The sequence below is a fragment of the Protopterus annectens genome, chromosome 14.part0 (genome assembly GCF_019279795.1).
Source record: "Protopterus annectens isolate FY-2018-M chromosome 14.part0, PAN1.0, whole genome shotgun sequence".
Lineage (NCBI taxonomy): Eukaryota > Metazoa > Chordata > Ceratodontiformes > Protopteridae > Protopterus > Protopterus annectens.
This window is the reverse complement of record NC_056748.1, coordinates 753,655,759-753,676,637: the sequence shown is the minus strand read 5'-3', so window position 1 is coordinate 753,676,637 and position 20,879 is coordinate 753,655,759. Positions and strand designations below refer to the sequence as shown.

General features: G+C 38.7%; 1 protein-coding gene across 1 annotated transcript in view; it reads right to left on the bottom strand.

Moving 5' to 3' along the window:
• The window catches only part of SFXN3 (sideroflexin 3), a 600,282-nt gene that overhangs the window by 300,720 nt on the left and 278,683 nt on the right, over positions 1-20,879 (bottom strand). The window contains exon 4 of the mRNA XM_044056492.1: positions 5,071-5,169. Within this exon, the coding sequence (XP_043912427.1) occupies positions 5,071-5,169 (99 nt within the window). The remainder of the gene's footprint in view (positions 1-5,070; positions 5,170-20,879) is intronic.

The window sequence follows — 20,879 nt, the reverse complement described above, 5'->3', positions numbered from 1 at the left end:
TTTAAACAGATATGCAGCAAATAGTATTTTAGTTAATCAGAAAGTGCAGAAAATTGAAAATAAGCACTTATCTTTTGTAGTCTCTCAACAGGTATTTGGAAAAAAGTAGACCAAGGGAGAAGGCCTAACTCACTGCAGTTTTTACCAAACAAGCACAAACTGGATATAATACAGACTTATTAAAAGAGAAACAGAAACAGCCAAAGTTCAAATTATCCAATCAACACGTCATAAACAAAGCCCTACAACAGTAACTCTATCAGTCCAAACTGTACCTTCCTCCCACAAGGGCACAGGATGGCCTCTCCAGACAAAAGATTAACTGTTTTACAAGCTACAAAGGTCACAAACAGTACTAGGTTAAGCAAAAACCTGAACATAGTCTATGCTAGAGTTTTTCAAATGCAGCAAACAAGTAAAATGAACAAACAAGCAGATGAACAGTAATTACAATTGTTAAGAGGAATTCAATTAGCAGACAATCTAGAAAATGCAAAAAATACATGTGCACAGTTTAAACAAACAGATATGCAGCAAATATTATTTTAATCAGAAAGTGCAGAAAACCATTGAAAATAAGCACTTATTTTTATAGTCTCTGAGCAGGTATTTGGAAAACAGTAGAGCAAGGGCAGAAGGCCTAACTCACTGCAGCTTTGAGTAAACAAGCACAAACTCATTCAAACACAGACTTATTAAAGAAAAACTGGAAACAGACAAAGTTCAAATTATGCAATCAGAATGGCCTGAACAGAGCCCTGCAACAGTAACTCTAACTAGACCAGTCCAAACTGTACCTTCCTCCCAAGAGGGCATGGGGGGGGAGGCTCTCCAGACAAAATATTAACTGTTTTACAAGCTCCAAAGGCTGCAAACAGACTAGAGTCAGCAAAAACCTGAACCTAGTCAATGCTAATCTTTTCAAATGCAGCAAACAAGTAAAATAAACAAAACAAGCAGATGAACCATAATTACAGTTGTAAGAGGAATTCAATTACCAGACAATTAAAAATACAGCAAAAGACAGTTGCACAGTTTAAACAAACAGATATGCAACAGATATTGTTTTAATCAGAAAGTTGAAAATAAGCACTTATCTTATGTAGTCTCTCAGCAGCTATTTGGGATACAGTAAATCAAGTGCAGAAGGCCAAACTTACTGCAGCATTGAACAAACAAGCTCAAGAAATGGCAAATAGAAACCCCAACTATGGTTAAATACTCCACAAAAAATAAACTTCCCACTTAATCTCAAAGATAAATCGGAAACTCACCTCATGATTCAGTATAGCATCCCTAAGTAATACATTGGTAGAAAACTGATCTCATATCAAATGACTTAGTGCAATTTTAGATCAAAGTTTAAAGTTTGATGAGCACATTAAAAACATAGGAACAGAAATAAATCAGACACTTAGGAAGGCTATTCAAACCAACGCCACATCAGAAGTATTAGCATTACTCTCAATAGCTCAAACCCTTCAACTCACAAGTGTTCTATATGCATCATAAGTTCACAATAACATCAGAAAATTCAATCATAAACAAACTAGAAAGTTCATATGGATTAACAGACAAATTTCTAATTAATGTTTCAAACAAAACTAATCACTAAATAAAATTGTATTACAAAATACTAACTGTGTGAAAATTAAACTCTTGCCAAACAGCTGCATTCTCACAACCAAAGTAATTCATTTATAGCAAAATCTGATAACCATTGGGGTGATTCTATGTACTCAGTATCTGTGTCTAAACTGTAACATTCCTTCCTAACCCAAAGCTATTAACTGAACAACTAGATATAGTAAGCAGGTTTGATTTTTAAACATTGATTATTAGATTTTTTTCCGAAACCACCTAAAATAAGCTGATTAATCTTATTTTTTCCACACTAAATATATGTGATGACAGTTGCTAACAGAAGCTAATATCTTTGATTGTATAATGCTGTTAGGAGCTATTGTTAATACCTAGTCTAATATTCTTACCTGATAATTTACCAGTTCTAGTCAGTTTTGACACTGAACGAGACTGTATAAGTTAAAGGTATGAGGAATTTAGGAGATTTGTTATGATGCGTGTTTCTGTCCATTCTCTGTTGATGTCACCTTGAATTACAATGTCATTTCTTATGTCTGATGTGATTCAATGTTATCAAATGAAGTACTTTATATGCAATTAGTTTTACTTCTTTTACAAGTATTTGTGATTTTTCAAATGCTGCGAATTTGTAGGGAATACATTCATAGTTGGAGGTGTATAGAATATAGGATTGCAGTCCCCCCCCCCAGTCTTTTGGACAGTCCTATAGTCTTAATCATACTATAATATGATACTACTATATATTAAAAGTTAGAACATAATAAGGAGCATTCATACATATACACATACACATCATCATCGCCATTTTTGCATGGGATCACGGTAGCATATCACCATTGTATCTTGGTGATTTGGGCACATTCAGCAATGCTTAACCTAATGCCAATATATTTATATGTCTGTGTCTCTCTCTCTCTCTATATATATATATATATATATATATATATATATATATATATATATATATATATATACATGTACATACATGAGTTGGAAACAACAATCAACTACAGATTTCGCTGACCAACTTCTTCTTCTTTTTTCGGCTTTTCCTGATTAGGGGTTGCCACAGCGGATCACCTGTCTGCTCATGATTGACAATAGAGATTTATGGTATTGAGTTGCCAGCCTGGTGCCCAACCTTCCACAGAAGTCATACACATGCATGCACTCATGCCTAGGGCCAATTTAGAGTGTCCAATCCACCTACAGCATGTCTTTGGGATGTGGAAAGAAACCGGAGCACCTGGAGGAAACCCACGCGACTATAGGGAGGACATGCAGACTCCGCACAGAAGGCACCCCACCTGAGGATTGAACCGGGGAACCTCTTGCTGTGAGGCAGCAATACTAACAGCTGCTCCACCGCTGCCACCCAAAATTACACTGACCACCAAAACATTCGAAAAAAAAATGAGCAATTGCACAGTTCCTTGGAAGCAGAAAATACAGACTATCAAAATCAGTAAACACATACAGTAAAATATGAACTATAAAACAACACCTAAATACAAAACAAACACCAGCAAAATACTTTTTACAGGGTAAGTCTTGTAACCTCACACACATCCCATTCGTTATTTACCAACTCCAGGACCACACAACATTGGAGAAAGCGTACATTCTCATTCACTTCTATTGTGTGACTTCACTCACATCATGTGGAGTTGTTTTATATAAATTGGGGGAAAGCATTCAGTTATGCTGGGTTAGATGAAATGACTTTAGACCAGACGTAGTCTGTCTTTTCAATCCACTGACATACACCCCCCATACACACACATACACACACACACACACACACACACACACACACACACACACACACACACACATGTTTTAAGCTGATGGATGTAGCTTACTTTTAAGTTGATAAATGCCCATACCATTAGCTAAAATTGGATTCTATGCCTGTCTTCTGTTTGAAATCTGTACAAAGTTTCCTTTTATAGCTTATCTTTTTTCTTTTCCAATGACTAGACTATACATATTAACAAGTTATAAATAGCTCTTGCAATATGTTAGCACCATTATTACCAAACCTAGTGTATTGTATTTCATCTATGGCATATGTACATTAGGCAGTGATATGAATTAATTTGATTTCAGCTATTTCTTTTCATTACTTTACCACTGTAACAAGACGCCCATGTTAAGCACTCTGTAGCCATTTTGGCAGAACATTATGAATGTCTACTATAATGCATTGAATGTAAATAAGATAGCTCTTGGCTGTAACACTATTTGTCTCTCTGTTGCTGTGACCATTCTAGTGTGAAAATATTCTCCCCAATTCCCACTGAAAATGGATAGTGTTTCCCTGGATATTCAGAGTTGTCAAAGTAAATAAAGTAAAAGAAAATACAAACAAATGTTTCTGGTTAATCAACTCAAGAATAGTCAGATCCTAGAGTAAATGGTTTGGCATATAACTCAAAATCCATGCTAAAAGACAGTTATCATCACAGATTAAAGAATGAAAAAGCCCCACTTGACATTAAGAATGACTTATTCAAACCTTCTGTTCAGTGCTATTTTGTGCTAAGTCATTGTCCTTATATAAAGTCATGACTGCAGGCAGGAAGCTGAAAGCTTAGATAACATAAAATAGCAGACAAAAATCTGGGAAAATTCTAGGTATCATGGTCTGCTGTCATGTATGTCTTTAAACATTTTAGCACAATGACTTAAGTGGATTTCAATGCATACCTTATGAATGAGTTAAGCTTAGCAGCCTGTAGCTGGGTGCACTTACACCCCTTTTAATTGCATTATGATCATTCAGTGGACATTCACTCAGATGCAATATTATAGAAAATGGCTTTATACAGAATTTCATATTAAAAGATTAACTAAAAAAAGTAAATGGAAGTACTGAAGAGACTTATTCTAGTCATATATAACAGTGCTCTTGCAATAAAATTGCTAGTTAGCTGCATTTATATAATAAAAAGCAAGCAAGTAGCCTTTTCAGTTTGTTCTAGTCCTCTCCTGCTCACAATATAGTGAGCCTTTGGGTTTTCCGTTACACTATTAAAACCTCACATCACCTCTGCAGGAAGAAAGGAAGTTCTTGTCTTGATGAAAAAGTTTTATAATAGTACAATTTAGTGTGCAGTGACCCCCCCCCCCCTTAGCTCTAAACTTCTCTCCTGACAATGTGTAAGTTTCATAGCAAGGTATAAATGTGTAATTGCTAACCTCTGCACCCAACTCTACTTAAGACAGCTTTTGATCCTGTTCTAATTAGGGAAGCCATATACCTTGGAGTAATGTGAACTTATGTGCAGATTTCACCTCATAATTACTTATGAGAAAGAAAATTAAGTTTCAGCCATACAGTCATCCCAAAGTGGGTGTATTAGTAGTTCAAAACCAATTCATTAATAGTGTGGGTAGACATTCTGCCCCTCTGCAAGAATGCTGGCTACATCTCTTATATATACTTTAATTGCAGTGACTTACCCAACAGTGATAGGGGCATCTCCACTCCTGTTGGTGTAATTAACTATGGCATTGAAGGACTGGTTCACCCACTGCCAGAAAACCACTGCTGGAGTTGTCCTAAAGTAAAGTAAAGAAAAAAAGGATAGACAATTAGTAAAAATAGTCACATAAGAGCCAAACACCTAGGATTACTAGATCCAGGCAATGACAGACATGTATTTACATGAATTGTACTGTTTTTTTGTACTTACAAATTGCAGTCAGGATCCAAGAAGAAGCACTGTTATACTGAAAAAGAAACTGCACTCCCTATAAGCCCTTCTGGCCATGGAAGATATTGATGACTCTGAAGTGACTGAGGCATGGTTTAAAATAATGGAGAGGTGTCCCAATATACACTCAGAAGAGTGTGTAAAGTGGCATGGTGCACTAGAGCTTCTTCATATCCAAATAACCATTAGAAACATCTCATACCATCTATTAGCTAGCTATGGAACTCCTTCTATGACCAAAGAAAGCCACAGCACCTACCTACAGGAACTAGAATCACTCAGTTTTAAATACAATACCATTTTCCTAGGTGGTCTAAGCTATCCAGCTATAGACTGGGAAACCTACACCACCACTAGTGCGCAAGTACAGAGATTCTTGGACTTTGTCAATACAAATGTCCTGGAGCAATTAGATTACCCACTAGGGGGAATATCATCTTGAATCTTGTAGTTACTAATATGGGGGCATCTTGCACCATCCCTTGTGTACCTTCAACATTTGTTAGATCTGACTATAAAGCAGTCTCCTTCAAAACAAAACTGAAACTACAGATCCTTTCCACCTAATGTACCCTTAGAAATTGCTTTACGACAAATTACCTGCTCCTTAATGATACACTGGCAAGCTTCAGATCCCCACCGAACCCAGTTAACTCCACTGAAAACACAGAAACGTACACCACCATGTTATGCCAACATGTAAACAACTGCATAAATGCAACTGCACACCGTAGGAACAAGTGCAAGGAAAACCCAGAAACAGACCCATATGATGTCATATCATGCGTGATATCAACAAGCTTTATAAGAAAAGGAAACGATTTTTAACCAAAAGTAAAAAAAGAGTAATTCTCAGAATGTTAAAGCCCTTATCACTGAATTAAGCAAACAACTCAGGAGCTTAAAATAATCTACCAAAACCAAGTTTGAGACTAAAATAACTGTGTAAGCCGAAGACAGTTACAAGGCGTTTTTTATTTATGTTTGTAATCTCAAAAGCAAAATGCAGTAATGCACTGAGCTAATTTTGAATTATGTTACCTGCACAGAGGCTGAAGATATAGCAAACCTACTGGCTGATAAATGTAGCTCTAACTTTGTCCCTCTCCTGTTCATCTGTCCCTCACGATGTACCTGAAACTGGCTCATCTCCAGCTATCATATAAGACCAAGTCCTAAAAGTGCTATCAAAAGCAAAAAATATTGTATTGATGAGTATTGACAATATCTTTGGAAGCAACCTAAATAACATGAAGCATGATTTAGCCACACCCCTAATAACACTGATCAGTCTCAGCCTCATAGCCTCTTTACAGATTTTGTACCAAGCAAATGGAGAACAGCTACAGTCATTCCCCTGTATAGGGGAGGACCTTCAACAGGCCCATAAGTCTGACCAGCTTCATATGCAAAAGCCATGAAAAGACTTATCATAGAATTAATCAATCAGTATACAAGGAACCTACAAACACTGGACTCATCTCAGTCTGGATTTGTCAAGGGCAGGTCATGCTTACTCAACCTGGTGGATTTTTTTTAAATGGTCACCAAAGCAATGGATGAAGATAAAACAGTATACACTGCATATCTCAACCTGGTCAAAGCTTTTGACACAATTCTCCACTCAGGCATAGTAGAAAGGATAGGTATATTGGGAATAAACCCTATATGCCACCCACTGGATTGCCAGCCGTCTCACAGATAGGATCCAGATAATTAAAATAAGAAATGTTACCTACCCCTGGGTTCTCTCATGTTTGACATTTATTTTTCTGAAGTAAAAGCGAATACCAAAGGGCTCTGGTGACTAAGTTTGCAGATGACTGCAAGTGAAGAGCAGTCATTAAATACCCAAATAACTTAGCCATCCTCCAGGGAAGTTTGTTTCAAATAAATAACTGGTGTCAAAATCATGGTCTGAAACTAAATTCTTAAAATTGTATTGCTGTATCTTCTGGGAAGTCATCTACCCCAAGGAACTACTACATTGACAATATGCCCCTAAGAGTTGACCCAGTTGTTCAGGATTTGTGAGCTTATGTGGACAGTGACCTAACTTCTGACCAACATATGTCTATTGTTGTAAGAAAGTCCTTTTATATTGCACAGCTTATAAACAGAGGGATTGTGTCTAGGTCTAGGGATATCATCACTCCCCTTTACTCAGTCCTTATTAGACCAGTCATTGAATACAATGCCCCCTTTGGCATGTATCTGTCTAGACACATGCAACAACTGGACTGTCCATAGCAATATCTTACTACATGGATACAAGGCCTAAACAACATGTCCTGTATGAACCTACTCAAAGCCCTATCACTATACTCGGTATCCTACAGACTAGAGGTGACCTGTGTCTGGCATACAAGGCATCCTCTGACCTATTACTGATGGATTTACTGCACATCAGCAAGTCAAATGGCATCAGAAATACTCAATATAGGAATCTTAACCTCTTCTACAACATCAACAGAATGGTTTGGATGGACAAGTGTATTTTTCAGAGTATACTGCTGCCCCATCCACATACAACAAAGTTCATCTCTCTAATTTTCAAGTGCAACTTTGATCTATGGATGGGAAACAACAACATTTACACCAGGACTGCCCCCTGTATTATGAATGGATAGAGTCAGCTGCTAAATGCTTTATCCCATGCATGGATTCTCTCAAATTATCTATGGTATGATCCCAGTTATTCTCATTGGGAATAATATATAATTATTGACCATGTGATTGGTAAGGCCAATCCATAACTAAATGGGAGAGGTTATTTCAAGCACAAAAAGGGAACTTGGTTAGGCTTAAAATGGTGTGCGAGGGCAGCTAGCCTAGTACTTACCTATGAATCTGGAGGTGCTCACTAAGGCCAAAAACACTACTTTAATGGGCCCCATTAATCTCCCTGGTTGCTACTTAGCAGCTTTCTTTTGTTAACCTTAACAGTTTTTCTGTGTTTACCCACGTTCATCAGACTGGATCCATGTGCTCTGTGGTCTGTATATCGTCAGGGGCTTCTGCAGTTCAAAGACATGAATCATGGTACCCTCTACGGGAGCATGATCACTGTCCCATTTTAGTGAACGGTGCACAGAAGCAACTGGTATGCAAATGTGCACCAGGTGCTCCAGTGCTCAGAACTGGTAGGTAGCCCTCTGCAGCCTGCCAGTTCATAGGCTCAGAGGTATATATTTAGCTAATGACAACTAGCTGCAGAACCCAGTTTTGTCTCTTTGTATCTTGACTGTTTATATTAGGAGGGGGTTAGTTTGGATATAGGTTCATAAGTACATAGATTTGTACTAGACTATCGATCACCAGAATCCTTATAAGCCTAGCCGTGCAACCCAACCCAGTTTTGTTCATAAGTACATTGGATGCCTATATGGTGGGTTAAGTTAGTAAGAAGGTACCTAAGGGTTATGTGGGTGGGGTATGTTAGTTTGGGATTAGTTAACTTACTGTCATTCTCTGTCCATCAGAGGCATGAGTCAGACTAAGAGTGAAGTTACAATTTTCCATCCAGTGATCCAGGTTTTTCTTGAAAAGGGTCAGGGATAAACTCCACTTAATGTGGATGGGGAGCCTGTTCCATGATGTGGGGATCCTTTGAGATATATATCAGTCTCTCCAGCATGTTTTATTTATGTCTCAGGCAAAGATTAGGTCCTTGGATCTAGTGTTCCTGGTGCTGTTTGTTTAGCGGATGTTCAAGAGGTCCATCAAAGCTGAATCTGAGGATTCCTTGTATGCTTGGCAAAGATCACCTCTCAGTAACCTGTAGGAGACTGAGAAAAGAGATATGGCCTTATGGTGATCTGTGTAGGACAGGGTATTCATGCCCTGAATTCTCCTGGTGAAAAATGTTTAGGGTATTCCAACTGTTGAAAGTGTCTGATTAGGTACATGCCAGCCAAAAGGAGGCATTTTATTTGATGATGGGTCTGACAAAGGCTAGGTAAAGTGGTAAAATCACTTACTTAGACCGGGATGCCATACCCTTGCTTATGAGTTGGGCAACATAGAATGATTTTGTTATTGTTATGGCTACATGTTAGTTGAAGGCCAAATTACTATCAACATATACACTCAAATCTGAAATCCCAGGGTCAACTCTTAGGGTATTTTATCAGTGGAGTAATTTGCTTGGGTGGATAACTTCCCAAAGGGAATTATAATGCATTTCTTTATACTGAGTTTTAATCCATGGCTCTGACACCAATCATTTGTTTGTGTCAGAACCTGTTGTCGGATATTTTTTGTCAAGGGGAAAACTATGATAGCTCGCAATTTATAGTCATCTGTGAACTTGGTGTGCCAGAGGCCTTTGACATTTTCTTAACTTCTGAGAAGTAGATGCCAAACAGGAACGGACCCATCACCGATCTCTGGTATACTCCGCTGGTGACAAGTCTCCAGGTGGAAGTATTCTCAACAATCTTGACTTCCTGGGTCCTATCTGTGAGCCAGCCACCAATCCAATGAGTTATGTAGGAATTCCTGACTAGTTCTGAGAGTTTGTGATAAATACCTGAGTGGAGTATTTTATCAAACATCTTGACTAGGTTGAGGTAGCAGTGAACACCATTCTGCCCTCATCCATAGCCTTGGTGACCCTCTCAAAGAAATCTACCACGCTGAGTAGGCAAGATGTACCCTTGACAAAGCCAAACTGGGATAGGTTCAGTGTTTGTAGGTTGCCAATGTCCTTGTTGATCATTTCCATGATAATTCATTCCAGGGATTGGCATATTAGACTTGTCAGACTGATGGGTTTGTAACTACCAGGGTCAGTTAATGGTCCACCCTTGTGGACAGGGATGACTGTTGCAGCCCTCTTTCACTTGGTACATAAGCTGTTTTGAGGGTGTGGTTGAACAGTGCCTCTAGTGGTTCTGCTAGGTTATGTTTGAGGCTATTTAGGAGGCAACCAGGGAGATTAATGGGGCCCATTAAAGTAGTGTCTTTGGCTTTAGTGAGCACCTCCAGGCCTGCTTCCTGCTGATAGTTAGAATGGGTGGATATGCTAGAAGGGATTTCATAGGGGCTAGTGGGGGGATGTGGAGATAAAGTAAGTTAGAGCTATATTAATCAGCTAGAAGATTTGCTGTGTCACCCTGATCAGTGGCTGTTGTGCCATTTACTGCTTGTTCTGCACACTGCTGTGTGCTACCTTTAGGGTTCCTTATGTAGCTGACTTTGTGATTGTCTTTAGCTTGAGAGGCTGACCTCATAATTGGCCTTGTTGGACCCTATTAGACCTCTTTATTTCTTGTTTAGTTGCACCAAAGGACTCTTGATTCTGTGACAGCGGCTCTTTCTGATTTTGGCCATGACTGTTTTCTTTTGTTATATACCCTGTTATGGTTAGGACTTGACCAGTGTGGCTTCTTTTTCATATTAGTTCTGGGTTTGCTTCTGGTAGCAGTGTCAGTGTAACCATTTAGATGTTTTTGTAGGGTTTCTGTTAACAATTCTGCATAGGAAGCTATGTTCTCAGATTTGCTGGAATCTTGAATTTTGACAAACGATTGCTCAAAAATATGTAGTCAGTTTAGAATATTCCTGTTACTGGTTTAGATCAATTTTCTGGGCTGATTTTTATTTTTAGGGAGAAAGCTTTGTGATCTGACCTCACCAATGGAGATGTGATACAGGGTGGGGGTGGAGGGCTTAAATCCTCTCTCACATTGGTTAGTACTAGGCTATGAGTTTCAGGCAGGGTACATTTCCCAGTCTTTAGAAGGGTACTTAAAGTCTTCCATGAATATTGTGTTTAGCTGGATGTCGAGCACCTCCAGTAGGTCCAAGTAAAAGTTGTGAGTTTTGTTTGTCATACAGGGTGACCTATAGTTGGCCAGGACATGGTTAGAACCTTCATCTGTGGAGACCTGGATGTGGATAAATTCTAGGGCATCATCCTATTTCACTAACTTGGGAGTTGTATTTATTGCTAGCATAAATCAAGACACCTACACATTTAGTCCCTGTCTATGCTGTTGTTAATCTAAATATGTGGAAGACACTGTAACCTTGCACTGCCAAAATACTTTCTGTGGCTTTAAACCAAGTCTTGGCAACAGCACAGATGTTTACATTCTCCAAAAGTGAGGGCAACTTGTACAGTGTGGAGTTTCTTGTTTAGGTTCCTGGCATTGAGCACCTTAAGATTTTTTTTTACTATGTTGGTAGTTTTGTAATTTTGACATTGCCTAAAAAGACAATAAGGGGGTGGATAAAGATTTAGCCAGTATCCAAAAACTAAGAGATAGGTCCAGACCATTTTTGGCAAAGCAAAGTTGACTGACTACGATAGAATCATATTACATATGGTGTAGTGAAATGAGTGCATGTGTGATTAGCTCATGATAGGTATCTAACCAGTATCCTCTCCTTGTCCATCCTGGTGAGAGGAGCGTGTGTTGTACAATGGAACCTCCTATGACAAGAATAATTAGGTAAAATGTTTGCTTGCCTTATGGGCTTTGTCCTTTGGGTACCATTGCCTGTTTATGGTGGGGGTGTGATTTAACTTTAAGAATTGCAGAGGGCATGGCGCATAAGTTTTACTATTTACTAACCCTAAACAGTTATATAATATGTTCATGAATAGGGTCGAAAGTGTGGTGCGTGTTCTATAACATTCTTAGATTTTCTACTACATTAGCAAAAGAAAAGCCTTCATAAAGTACAAAAAACATGAATACTGGACATTCTAAAGAATTTGGTAAAATGTATTGTATCCCAATATCTATCTGCGAGCCACAGTGGGTATATTGAATCCATACAGCTGTTGTTTGGTTTTCTTTGAATCGCTGCATTTTCTGTGGAAAGAGGTTGTATAAAATACAAAAATATAAATATAAAAAATAGGGAAATTCACGGTAATTGGAAGTGGTACAAAGTGATACCTGTATTAGATATGCTATATTTTTAGTGTCTTGATCTCATGTTGTCTGCTACTCTTTTTTTAATCTGTGTGACTATACATGAGTTTTTTTGTTTTGTGTGTGTGTGTGTGTGTGTGTGTGTGTGTGTGTGTGTGTGTGTGTGTGTATCTATATATAATATATACACATATGTTCAAACTTTAAACATGCAAAAGGCCATGAGCTAGTAACATTTAATATACAATATAGATCTTAATTTCATAATAGATAAGACCTCAAGTTATAAACACTACTCTGCATAAAATGTTTTTGTTTATTATTTGGCTTTAAGACCATCTAGACAAGTAAAGAGCACTTTTTTAAAGAACGGTCAGCATATTAATTTTTAGTAGCATTACCTGTTGCGCAAATAAGTTCTATTACAGTAACAGTAAACCGTGATGTTTGCAGATGACATTGTGATCTGTAGTGACAGTAGGGAACAGTTGAAGGAGACCCTGGAGAGATGGAGATATGCTCTAGAGAGAAGAGGAATGAAGGCCAGCAGGACTAAGACAGAATATATGTGTGAGAATGAGAGGGAGGATAGAGGAATGGTGAGGATGCAAGGAGTAGAGGTGGTGAAGGTGGATGTGTTTAAATACTTGGGGTCAATAGTTCAGAGTAACGGTGAGTGTGGAAGAGAGGTGAAGAAGAGAGTACAGGAAGGATGGAGTGAGTGGAGAAGAGTGTCAGGAGTGATTTGTGACAGACGAGTACCTGTAAGAGTGAAAGGGAAGGTCTACAAGAGGGTATGTTATATGGGTTGGAGACAGTGGCATTGACAAAAAGGCAGGAGTTTGAGATGGATGTGGCAGAATTAAAGATGTTAAGATTTGCACTGGGTGTGATGAGGGTGGACAGGATTAGGAATAAATATATTAGAGTGTCAGCCCAGGTTGGAAGGTTTGGAAAGCCAGAGAGGCATGATTACGTTGGTTTGGACATGTGCTGAGGAGGGATGCTGAGTATATTGGGAAAAAGATGCTAAGGATGAAGCTACCAGGTAACAGGAAAAGAGGAAGGCCTAAGATAAGGTTTATGGATGTGGTGAGAGAGGACATGCAGGTGGTTGGTGTGACAAAGCAAGATGCAGAGGACAGGAAGAAATGGAAACAGGTGATCTGCTGTGGCGACCCCTAATGGGAACAGCCAAAAGAAGATGATGATGACAGTAACAGTAAACCGTTAGATTACAGTTTAAGATAGTATTCTCTGTCCCATCATGGTAACCTTTTTAGATCCTTATTTGATATGTAAACTAATGCTCAATATGTTCTGTTTTAATTATGTAATTTTTGTTTGAGTACAGAAATGGGATTCCATACTCCAAAACTCGCTGCAAGATGAATTAGATAATATATTTAAAAGTTTGGCAAAGTTTCATATGCCTTCTGTACAATAATATCACAGTATTTCTTAAATAAGAGTTACTGCTGTATAATGAGACTCAATATCCTACAATCAACAACATAGAAGAGTTACTTATCAATAGTATGATATTTAAGTGTTTAATTATTTGGACCAAAATAACTAATTAAAAGAAAATACTTCTTTTTTTTCTTCAAAAGTCTACAATAAGCAAACCTAAAAAGTCTGAAACAAGATTAAAACTCAAGGACATATTTGCTGTTCTTATTTTCTTGACTTAAATTGTAATAGTTGTTGAACCATTCACTTTTTTCTTTGATGCTCACTTTGACACCTATGAGAAGCTCACAGTGATACATGACTTAAATATAAAAAAATGTTTAAACTAAACAATGCTTCAATGTTTCATATGAATTCCTGTCCAACACTAGTTTTTGCATGCTGTGTCCTTCAATGTACTGTTTCTTAATAACTTTTTATTGCGAAAAAAGCTTTACTTCTACTTTCAAGAGTAACAACATTAATAAATAATATGTATCTTTTCTATTTGTAATCTTTTTCTGTTTTGTCTTGGATGTAAGTATATTGCATAGAGTTTGGCTTAATATCAGAGACTTGAGGTAAGCCCAAGTTTTGTATATAAGAGTGTATAGATTCATAGGTTCATAGGTTGGTACTGGGCTATCTGCCCGAAGGCATATATTAGCCCAGCCACGTTGTGCGGTATTCACCACCCCTTTAGTAGTTCCCTAGACCCTTGTACTAGGAGCTAGTACTCTTGGCCCCTATCTAGTAGTGCTGTTGGTGTGATTCCCGGTGTGAACTTTCTGTTACCCATCCACTCATCAAGGTTCCTCTTGAAGAGTGATAGTGACGGTCTCTGTCTTATGTAGATCGGGACCCTGTTCCATAGTAAGGGAAGTCTCTGTGAAGGGAATCTATCCCTCCAGCATGTTCTGCTCATTGTTGTGTTGAGGTTTATATTCCTAGAGCATGTAGCTCGAGTACATTTGGTTTTGCTAAGATGGAGCATGTTCAACAATTCTGGGTTGGACATGGCTCTGTACGTTAGACAGAGATCGCCTCTGAGAAAGTGGTATGCAACAGAGAACAGTCTTAGCTTTTTCAATTGTGCTGCATAGGGCAACTGTTTGAGGCCAGTAATCCTCTTGGTTAGGTACCTTTGTGGTCTCCCAGCTGCTGGAGATGTCTAGCCAGGTACATTCCAATTAGTGCATTGTACTCAATAATGGGTCTGATGAGGGAAGAGTAGAGGGGCACTATTACATCCTTAGATCTTGATGCGAACCCTTTTGTGATCAGATGGGTCACATAGAAGGATTTTTTAACCACTTTGGCAACATGGTTATCAAAGGAAAGCTGACTATCTACTTGGGTCCCTAGATCCCTTATTTCTTCTTCAGATTTCAGGGCATTACCTCCTATGTTGTAGTTTGCGGGTACTCTGTTTTTTCCAAAGTGGATTACTACACATTTTTTTGCATTTAGCTTGAGACCATGGCTTTGAAACCATGCATCAGTCTCATTTAGGCCCTTCTGGAGGATCTCCATGTCGGCCGGAGACTCTATTATAGCACCGAGTTTGCAGTCATCCGCAAACTTAGTCAGCCACAGCCCTTCCGTGCTTGCCTGTACTTCTGAGAAGTATATGCCAAACAGGAGGGGCCCCAGGACAGAGCCCTGAGGCACACAACTCATTACTGGTCTGGATTCAGACATAGATCCCGCTACTCTTACTTTATGGGATCTATCTGAGAGCCAGTTTGCGATCCATCTTGAGACATAAGGGTTTATGCCCAGGCTGGTAAGCTTATCAATAATACCTGAATGGGGAATGGTGTCAAATGCTTTAGCAAGGTCAATGGGTAAGCCGTGTGTACGTCCTTTCCCTTATCTATAGCCTGAGTAACTGTCTCAAAGAAATCCACCAGGTTCAGGAGGCATGATCTGCCCTTGACGAAGCCGAACTGTGTGGGGTCCAGCGACTGGAGGTTCCCAATCTCTCCATTTATGAGTTCCATAAGGATTCGCTCCATAGCCTTAGAGATCAGACTGGTCAGGCTTATTGGTCGGTAGTTCCCAGGGTCAGTTGTGGCCCCACCCTTGTGTAGCGGGACCACCATTGCCATGCGCCATTCTATGGGCACATATCCTGTGGAGAGGCTGAGAATGAACAGGGTATTAAGATGCGGGGTTAATTCCTTTTGGAGCTCGTGTATGACACAGCCTGGGACACCATCTGGTCCCATGGAGGCAGTGTATGATGCTATTGTGGGGAAAAATGACATTCTAGGTCTCCCTTTGACCTCTGAGAAACTAGTTACAATATTCCAGTCTCCCCCATACACTGCAGTTCTCTCCTGAAATGCTATCACGCTGTTCATCATCTCTATAAATTCATTCTGCATCATAACAGATTGAGGGCTGCGGTGGTGCAGCGGTTAGCATTGTCGCCAAACAACAAAAGGTTCTCCGGTTCGATTCTTGGCTGGAGCACCTTCTGTGTGGAGTCTGTATGTCCTCCCCGAGGTCGACTAATGTTAAAGACATGCAGGTAGGTGTGTGCGTGAATGGGTGTGCCTTCTTAGAAGGTCGGGTGTCAGGCTGGCAACTCGGCACTGTAAAAAAAAAAATCCACTGCCAATCATTAGCGGACCGGAGTTCCGCTGTAGTGACTCCTAACTGAGAAAAGCCAAAAGACATTAGTTTTATCATAACAGATTGAGATATAAACACTACATATTACAGTATACTTGACCCAAATAACCCTTCACCCCTGCATAACAGCCATACCATCAGTTAACAAACATCTAAATTTAAGAGGGCAGTGCTTTGAGCAATGCATGCTCCCTTTCTTCCTTATTAATCCAACATCCACTTACTATTGAATCATATTCTTCATCTTCCAGATATATCTCCTGCAGTACTGCCCTCCTGAGTTGAAACTTTCAGAAACAAATAAATACTCCATTCTTCTAAGCTGGGTCAGTTAAATAATTAATGTTTCTAGTAACAAAACATACCCCATCTTTTACTAGTTCCATCTTTGCAACCCCTCAAGCAATATTCATTAACAAACTGTGGCACAATGAATAGAGCCTTTTGCACCACATAAAAAGCACTACTCATTTCTTACAAACACACACACACACACACATACACACACACACACACACACACACACACACACACACACACACACACACACACACACACACACACACATGCACTCTCATAACTCAGTATAAAACATGTTTTCGAGCTCAAAAAATACGTTTTATATAAAATTAAATTTAAAGCATTCTCATTAATTAACTTATATAGTAATATCTTTTTTTTCAAAAATGTAAACAGCAGCTAATCAGCATTACTGATAAACGTTTACATTAACAGCTACCAGTACTTCCTAGGTGTCTCACTAATTCTACCATCATTTGGCCCAGTATCCTTCAAACATAATTTATATGTTCCTACTTTTAATAATTCCTATTTCTCAGCACTGTATTATAAAACTTATTTTGTACACTCTTTTGTCAATTTACAATATTTGTTACTAGCTAGCTAATCAGATTACTTGAGTGATCCACCTGCCATTTCTGGTAAACTTTCATTGATCATTATATAATAGAATACAACACAATTCAGTTTTTTTTCAGCAAATATGGTTTAAAAGTTATCCAAGTCCCCATGTTTGCACAGATCTTCTAAATTTGCTAAACTTAATCAGTGTTTCAAGATGAACTCATCTTTTCCAGCTTCATTGCTGCAGCTGTAACCTTATCTGGCCCAGTTACTTTCTCTTATTTTTTGACTGTTACTCTTAAATCATTCTTATTGCTTCCAGTACACCAGTAAACATGTGACATGAGTCACCACTGTGAAACACAGTCTGATTTAAAGTTTTCTCACAATACACTGTCTTGCACTAACTAGAAACTCTTTCTCCTTCCTTTTAAAAGAACAATAGCTATTGTCAATTGTCTCTCTCCTCCCTCATTTTACACACCTTCCCTTACTTTCACAGCACTGATAAGATGTTATCTTTAGGTTTATAAGATGCAAATCTTTCTAAAAATATGCCATAAGTGTTTATTGTTTCAAGTGGTGTACAATCTTTGCAGACACTTGTTTAAATGGCAGTATGTAAAACAGTCCAACCCACCAACTTCTCTTCCGTACAGGACAAACATTCCTAGCCTTCCTCTTTTTTTTGGGGGTGGGGGGTGGGGGGGGGATACTCCAGTAATGTAAAAGTTTTTTTTCTGCAAATCATCCTGTATATCAATTTGCTTCCCCTTTAATATGTCCAAGTCAGTCAAGACAAACTATAACATCTTATTTAGATCCATCTTTTCTCTCTGAAAAGCTTGAACAGTCTGCTTGCAAACCTCATTGCTGCCATCATCTCATCTTCTTATTCTTTAGACGTCACCATATAATTAGCAAGTTGTAAGCTTATCTTGCATATATTATATGAAAAGCATTTCCACTATCAGTACAGAGGGTTTTTTTAATATTCTTCTTTACTGAATATTTAAAAGCATACAACACCATTATCACTCAAAGACACCAAAACTTTTTTTCTTTTTATGTTGTCAGCTCTTGGTGTGCAAAAGTGCACCTTATCTAACAATTCTTAATATAACATTCTTTTTGCATACATATTGCAACCATTAAATTTCAACACCATAATACTAATTCAGGCTTTTGATTTCTACAACTCCTGCCCTCCTTTGGGAGAGACGACTATCACATATTTTTAACAACCTATGACGGTGCATGTACTCTATATGAACTATAAGACACAAATTGTGGCACCTGCCCTACTAACTAGAAACTGACATAATCCACTTATATCAAAGATCAGCTCAGAATTTACCTATTATCATCTTATCTCGATTGTTCACTGACTTAATCTGAAATATTTTGCTGAACTTTCTTCATTATCCATACTAAGTTCCACTGCACTCTGTAAATGTGACTTTACATTTCAAATTGTTTGTTGCATTATTTTTAGTTTTTCTGCCAGATTGAGTCATGGAATATAGTCTTCAATCCTCTTTTTTGTTCACAACAACAAAAAATGTAACTAATTTCTACTTAATGCCATGCCTCCAGAACTGATCTTTGTATAGGTGGAATGCATGTCTACATACTATTGCACCTTCACTAGATCTCCCCAAAAAATTATGCTTTTAAAAATGCTGAAGCACAGATTTCACTTAATGAATCAGTTATCAAAAGGTATTATTATGCATTTCTTGGCACTTAGTTTTAAGCCATGGCTTTGGAACCAGTCATTTCTGTGTGTTCGACCTTCCTGTAAGATGTTAGTATGGGGGGGTGGTTATGATTTATTTATTTGTTTATTTATCTATTTGTCTTGGTTTATCAGGAATGTCCGACTGGGTAATACCCATTTTTAGCTAAGGCTCATGGAGAAGAACCCTTTTTGCTTACATTTCATTATACTAAGATCCAGTTAAACACAGAGTAGTTACATTTCTATTTACATTTATACACAAACAGTAGTTACATTTATACATTCTAAAATTTTATAGTGGTGAAAATTACTATACAGAAAGCCCACATGCAACTTAGTGGACTGTACAGGGAGCAGTTATGTATAAAAATTGTTTTGTCATTTCAATGAGAGGTTGAGAGCATTCTATTTAAGAGGAGTATTTAGAGAGTGGTGTATGGTGAACATAAAGTCTTAACCTTGTGATGAGCATATGCAGGACTAGGATTGCTTAAGATGTTGTTTAAGCAGCGGTTTAAAACTATTGAAGTTTGTCGGAGAGTTTTGCTTGTATGGGGATACTATTCCAGAATTTAGGAATGTAATTGGAGTAGATTCAGTCTCCTGCAACATTATTTGACTTATTTGTAAGTAGTAATAATTTAAAAGTGTAGTTCCCTTCCTGGACAGTAGGGCAGAAATAAGTTTTGCAGTGTAGAACATTTTTCCGGATGATGAATGAGTTCATAGGTTCATAGGTTCATACTAGGCTATCTGCCCTGGGACAATTATAAGCCAATCCCGATTCTGTATGGCTTACGCCACCCCTTGATTTGAGTATACTGTGCCCTTTTTAAGGTTTAGTTTACTGTGCCTCTGTCTAATAGTGACACGGGAGTAATCCCTGGGACAAACCTACGATCCCCCATCCATCTATTGAGATTCTTCTTGAAGAGATTCAGTGAGGTGCTCTGCCTCACATGAACTGGACTTCTATTCCAGAGCGAAGGGAGCCTCTGGGTTATGAACCTGTCCCTCCAGCAAGTTCTATTTATTTCTGTGCTGAGGTTCAAGTCCCTCGAGCGTGTGGCTCTAAGGGATTTAGATTTACTGAGGTGGAGCATGTCCATTAATTCTGGATTTGACATAGCTTTGTATGTCAGGCATAGATCGCCTCGAAGTAAGTGGTATGCAACTGAGTAGAGCTGGAGTTTTTTTAACCGAGCAGCATATGGCATCTGTTTGAGACCCTTGATCCTCTTGGTGAGATACTTTTGGGGTCTTTCTAATTGCTGCAGGTGTCGGGTAAGGTACATCCCAAAAGGGACATTGTATTCTATGATGGGCCTGATGAGGGATGAATAAAGGGGCACGAGTACCTCTTTTGATCTAGATGTGAAACCCTTCGTGATGAGGTGGGCTATGTAGAAGGTCTTTCTAACCACTTTGGCAATGTGGTTTTCAAAGGAGATATTGCTATCAACTTGGGTCCCCAGGTCCCTAATAACTTTCTCTGTACTTAATGGGTTTCCGCCTATGTGGTAATTTGTGGGCACATTGCTTTTGCCAAAGGGTATGACTATACATTTTTTGGCATTTAGCTTTAAACCATGGCGCTGGCACCAGTTATCTGTCTCTGTGAGACTTTTTGAAGGATGTTTGTGTCAGCTGGAGAGTCGATTATGGCACCCAGTTCGCAGTCGTCTGCGAACTTGGTGAGCCATAGTCCTCCCACGTTTGCCTGTACCTCGGAAAAGTATATACCGAACAAGAGTGGACCCAGGACAGAACCCTGTGGGACGCCACTTGTGACCGGTTTCGAGTCTGACATGGCTCCAGCAACTCTCACTCTGTGGGTTCTGTCTTTGAGCCAGTTTGCAACCCATCTTGTGACATAGGGGTTTATATTTAAGCTGGATAGCTTATCTATGATGCCTGAGTGGGGTATTGTGTCAAATGCCTTTGCAAGGTCCAGATAGGCTGTGTGGACTA